The sequence below is a fragment of the Nematolebias whitei genome, chromosome 1, assembly GCF_014905685.2.
Source record: "Nematolebias whitei isolate Nwh7 chromosome 1, NemWhi1, whole genome shotgun sequence".
Taxonomy (NCBI): domain Eukaryota; kingdom Metazoa; phylum Chordata; class Actinopteri; order Cyprinodontiformes; family Rivulidae; genus Nematolebias; species Nematolebias whitei.
In genome coordinates this window covers 9,907,105-9,912,968 of record NC_056498.1, presented here as the reverse complement: position 1 = coordinate 9,912,968, position 5,864 = coordinate 9,907,105, and the positions used below count along the sequence as shown (strand labels likewise).

Genomic DNA, 5,864 nt, shown 5'->3' with positions numbered 1-5,864 from the left:
AAACAGGACTCCAGTCAGCCAACAGGTGAAAAGGAGGAACCCAGACCCAGACCAGTGGTCATTCCATATGTTGAGGGAGTATCAGAGAAACTGAAACATTTATTTTCTAAACATAACGTCCCAGTTGCTTTTAAACTCCAAAATACATTACGGCAAAGACTGGTTCATCCCAAAGATCCAGTCCCCCGGCACAAACAGAGTAATGTTGTGTATGCTGTTCAGTGTCAGGAGGGCTGTGATCAGTCTTACATCGGGGAAACAAAACAGCCACTGGCCAAAAGGATGGCCCAGCACAGAAGATCAACATCATCAGGCCAGGACTCTGCGGTCTACACTCATCTCCAGGCCAGCAGTCACTCTTTCAGGGATGAAGATGTGCACATCCTGGATAGAGAGGAACGATGGTTTGAGAGAGGAGTAAAGGAGGCCATCTTTGTGAAAAGAAACCATCCATCGTTAAACAGGGGTGGAGGCCTCCGGGTTCAATTGTCCCCCTCTTACAATGCTGTGATTGCTAGTATCACTCAGCCCTCTGTGAACAGTAACATTAACAGTGTGCTAATGATCCATTGTTAAGCTGATGGTCCTTCTTGAGCATGTGATCAGCTGGTTTTGGTTGTCAGCAGCAAAACTGGTTGATCCACTCTGAGAAGGTGCTATTTAAGAGACTGAGCTGAAAACAGCTCCTCAGACTGAGGAAGTCTTTCAGATGAGAGACGAAACGTTTCTACATTTTTTTGTTGTTTTGCTTTGTTTTATTTTTTTGAATGTCCAGAGGACCAGATTTAACTTTTTTAGACTTTTTGCTTTTGTTTTTTACCTGAATTTCCCTGAGTCCTGCTTGCACACATTGGTCTGTGACAGTCATTTTCCTTCAGAAAGTAGAGAAAAGAAACGTGTCCTAACTGGTCAGGTAATGATGGCGGCACGGTGGCTCAGTTGGTAGAGCTGTTGCCTCTCAGCGAGAAGGTTGCCGGTTCAAATCCCAACCAGGGGTCTTTCTGGGTGGAGTTTGCATGTTCTCTCTGTACATGTGGGTTTTTTTCCCAGGTACTCCAGTTTTCTCCCACAGACCAAAAACATGCATATTAGGCTGATTGGTAACTCTAAATTGTCCCTAGGTGAGTGAGAGAGTGAATGGTTGTTTGTCTCATTTGTCTCTGTGTCCCTGTGATGGATTGGAGACCTGTTCAGAGTGTACCCCAACTTTCGCACAGTGACTGCTGGATATAGGCACCAGTGACCCTCACGACCCAAAAAGGAAGAAGCAAATAAAAACGATGGATGGATGGATGGATGGATGAATGGATCTAAACATGACCCTATAGCATCATCATAAATACCTGAGCTTTTAGCTCTTCACTCTTAGATCTTTAAATAATGTTCTCCCCACACTTGAAAAGACAGAACCAAAGAAAAGAGACACAGCAGAATCTACAGAACAAACACACTTCTTCTTGTCCACAGGCATCAAATACAGTTTACTCATCCTAACTTTTGGGGATTTCTTAAGTGACTGGAGTTTATTTTATCAAACAGATCTTTCTGATAGTTTTATGACTTCTTTTAAAGAAACAATTCAGATGACATTTGTTGTCATCATAACCCTTTTCAAGCTAAGATGGTGCTGAACCTGTCTCCAACTTGATTTGTGAGAACACAATGTGTGTTATACTCCATCTGAGACAATCACCTCCAACAGACTCTGGGTGATTTTAACTCCTGGGACGCTGATGCTAGACCAACATGAGCCCTGTGGTTCAAAGGTCAGACCACTGGTTCTGCCGAGCGGTGATGTCTTCCTGGAGCTCTTCTGAGGTTTCTCGTGTGTCCAGGGGTCTCCAGCCTGTGAACGTGTAACGTCCATCTTCAGCTCTTGCATGGGCCAATGACCAGGTCTGTTAAGAACCTCCTGAATCTTGGACCTCCAGATCCTTGCTTACTCATTATGGTTTTGTGTCAAAATGCTTTAACATTTATTCTGGGTTATTAACAGATAGACCCATTAACAGCACTTTTTTAAGTTATGTTTTGAGCTAGAGAGGTCAGACTGAGATGGCTTGGACATGTCAAGAGGAGGGACAGTGCTTTGGACGTGTCCAGAGGAGGGACAGTGGTTTGGACATGTCCAGAGGAGGGACAGTGGTATGGACATGTCCAGAGGTGGGACAGTGGGTATACTGGTAGAAGGATGTTAGAAATGCAGCTGCCAGGAAAAAGACAAAGAGCAGATACATGGATGCAGTTAGAGAGGACATGGAGTTAGTTGGAGGATGCAGAGGACAAAGTGAGATGGAGGAGGATGATGACTGGCTGTGGCAACCCCTGAAGAGGGGACAGCTGAAAGAAGAAGAAGAACAAGAAGACAGAGCAAACAGAGTTTTGGAAAAGAGCCGCTGTCAGCTTCTCACTGAGAGCTGAGCCTACTTAAATGTCAGATCCTAGCATGAGTTCTGGTCCAGTTTATTTCAGAAACTGATCCAGAATCAGTGAGAATGATATAACATTGTTCTCAATTTATTCAGTAAGGATTTTGGTGTCGCACAGGTAATATCTTATGGTGGTTAATAAGTTTAAAGTTGTACCTGTATGGCAATAGGTATGAGTCCGTTGTCGGGATGTTGGTACAGGAGACAGAGTGGAGCTGCGATGTACTGAGGTTTACCCTTTATCGTGTTGGCAGGAATCCCATCCATGATGCTGTAATCTATCAGGTAGATGTTTCCTGCCTGGACCAAAGAGATGCAGATACACATGGAGGAAGTCTGAGTTTAGACCTTTGTACTTCAAAGATGTTAAACCTGTGGTACTAGGTCCAACATATCCAAGACTACTGTCTACCTTCAGTTCATGGCCCAGTGTGGTCTTTGGAGCCATGGAGCTTTGAACCATGTCTGCAGTAACAGGGAAGTTCTCTGGCAACTTTTTGCACCTGTGGATCATTCTCGGGTTGCAGCCGTTTAGACACTGGTAGCCGAAGAACCAGTCCTCCTTCCAGTGCTCCATGCAGTATTCTTGAAAATAAAGATACTCGTCTCGTCAAGTTTTGTGTGGTTGAAAGAATAAAAAATGAGCACCAGACAATCTGGGATGTTTAATGTCTGGAAAAGGTACCCTGTACTTCAGAAATAGACTTGATTAAGACAAAAACTTATTTAACTAGTTCTGTTATTTTATCAAAATATTGAATTTAAATATTTTATTAACTTTTACAAAATTTGACTTCTTGCTTTCTTGTTTTTAGTTTTCTACATCGCCTTACAACCTAGCAGTTTTTTTTGTTACATTTTTTAAAATACCATTTTATTTTCACTTGTTATTCTCAATTTGTACACGTCCTTTATGATTATCTATTGTTGTCTTTGTTGTCCATTGTTGTCATCACTCTTTATTAAAATCAGCTCTCTCTTGTAAATGAGTCCCCGAGGCTCAATGGGATTAACCTGTAGAAATAAAGGTTGAATGAATGAATGAACAAAGAAATATTAATGATTGTGACTGTGGCCATTTTTAACCGGGCAGTGCTGACAGGTAGAAGTAACACTGACACGTGGAATAATGAGGTAATGTAATAAACGTTATATAACACGAGTCTTGCTCATTGCGTTAGTGTTTGAAGTGTTACTTGTGAATGACTCTCAGCAACTACCACATCAAACTTTAGCGCAATATAGAGCTGTGGTGGCCATCTTATTCAGATTTAGATGTACTGTACATCCAATAATTACTTTTTGAGATATTTGTTAAAAATTGTCATGAAATATTTTGGCAACAGACTCATGTACAAACACTGGCAAAAACCTCATCACCCGTCTTTAATTTTTTTGCTGAGGGTGATAAACATAAATATGGATTTAAAAAATAAATATTTTTTCTTTTCAGTATAACCAGCTATGGGGCTTCTCAGTTTCCAAAAGATCCGTTTGAAGTCATCCAAGTCGCTCCAAGACCTCCCAAACGTGATGGCAAGCTTCTTCAGAGACAACTCCAGCAAACTGAAGAAAAACAGAGTTCAGTGTGTTTTAAATCACAGTAAAGACCTGCTGACATGAAGACACGTGTGTATGCACCACATACGCGTAGTGCAGTGAATGTTCAAAATCACTTCTTTTCTCATTGTCGAAGCGGACATCTTGGGGTAAATCTGCTTCTGTTTTGGCATCAATGCATCTGGGAATCCCTTTGGCCCATGTTACCCACCTGAGAAACACAAAAAAATATAAAGCAATGTATTTCACCTCTCGCATCTGAATTTTATTCTAAGATGAGAATATCCATCCATCCATTTTCTTCTGCTTATCTGGGGTCGAGTCGCAGGGTAGCAGCTTAAGTAGGGAGGCCCAGACTTCCATTTCCCAGGCACTTGGGCCAGCTCCTCCGGGGGAATCCCAAGGCATTCCCAGGCCAGTTGAGAAACATAGTCCCTCCAGCGTGTCCTGGGTCTTCCACTGTGTCTCTTCCCGGTGGGACATGTCCGGAACACCTCACCAGGGTCCAGGAGGCATCCTAACCAGATGCCCGAGCCACCTCAACTGGCTCCTCTCGACGTGGAGAAGCAGCGGCTCTACTCTGAGTCCCTCCTTGATGATCGAGCTTCTCACCCTGTCTCTAAGGGAGAGCCCAGACACCCTGCGGAGAAAACTCATTTTGGCCGCTTGTATCCAAGATCTCATTCTTTCGGTCACAACCCAAAGCTCATGACCATAGATGAGGGTAGGAACGTAGATCGATAGGTAAATTGAGAGCTTTGCCTTTTGACTCAGCTCTCTCTTCACCACGACAGATCTGTACAGCACCCGCTTCACTTCAGACACTGCACCTATCCGCCTATCGATCTCTCACTCAATTTTTCCCTCATTTGTGAACAAGACCCCAAGATATTTGAACTCCTCCACTTGGGGCAGGACCTCCTCCCTGAACCGGAGAGGGCACTCTACCCTTTTTCGGCTCAAGACCATGGCCTTGGATTTGGAGGAACTGATCCTCATCCCGGTTGCATCACACTCTGCTGTGAACCGTTCCAGCGAAAGCTGTAGATCATGACCTGATGAAGCCAATAGGACCACATCTAAAAAAGTTAAATCTGGTCCTCTGGACATTCAAAAAAAAACAAAACAAAGCAAATCAACAAAAAAATGTAGAAACGTTTCGTCTCTCATCCGAGAGACTTCCTCAGTCTGAGGTGCTGTATTCAGCTCAGTCTCTTAAATAGCACCGTCTCAGGGTGGATCAACCAGTTTTGCTGCTGACAACCAAAACCAGCTGATCACATGCTCAAGAAGGACCATCAGCATAACAATGGATCATTAGCACACTGATGGCTGTTTACTGTTCACAGAGGGCTGAGTGATACTAGCAATCACAGCATTGTAAGAGGGGGACAGTTGAACCTGGAGGCCTCCACCCCTGTTTAATGATGGACGATTTCTTTTCACAAAGATGGCCTCCTTTACTCCTCTCTCAAACCATCGTTCCTCTCTGTCCAGGATGTGAACATCTTCATCCCTGAAAGAGTGACCGCTGGCCTGGAGATGAGTGTAGACCGCAGAGTCCTGGCCTGATGATGTTGATCTTCTGTGCTGGGCCATCCTTTTGGCCAGTGGCTGTTTTGTTTCCCCGATGTAAGACTGATCACAGCCCTCCTGACACTGAACAGCATACACAACATTGCTCTGTTTGTGCCGGGGGACTGGATCTTTGGGATGAACCAATCTTTGCCGTAATGTATATTGGGGTTTAAAAGCAACTGGGACGTTATGTTTAGAAAATAAACGTCTCAGTTTCTCTGATACTCCCTCAACATATGGAATGACCACTGGTCTGGGTTCCTCCTTTTCACCTGTTGGCTGACTGGAGTCCTGTTT

At 43.8% G+C, this 5,864-nt stretch overlaps 1 protein-coding gene across 1 annotated transcript in view; it reads right to left on the bottom strand.

Annotated features, from left to right (window-relative positions):
* Positions 1-5,864, bottom strand: part of alox12 (arachidonate 12-lipoxygenase) — a 46,454-nt gene that overhangs the window by 19,357 nt on the left and 21,233 nt on the right. Inside the window, exons 4-7 of the mRNA XM_037681734.1 lie at positions 4,078-4,200; positions 3,889-3,995; positions 2,842-3,014; positions 2,586-2,729 (exon numbers count right to left, since the gene is read on the bottom strand). Coding sequence (XP_037537662.1) covers positions 2,586-2,729; positions 2,842-3,014; positions 3,889-3,995; positions 4,078-4,200 — 547 coding nt within the window. The remainder of the gene's footprint in view (positions 1-2,585; positions 2,730-2,841; positions 3,015-3,888; positions 3,996-4,077; positions 4,201-5,864) is intronic.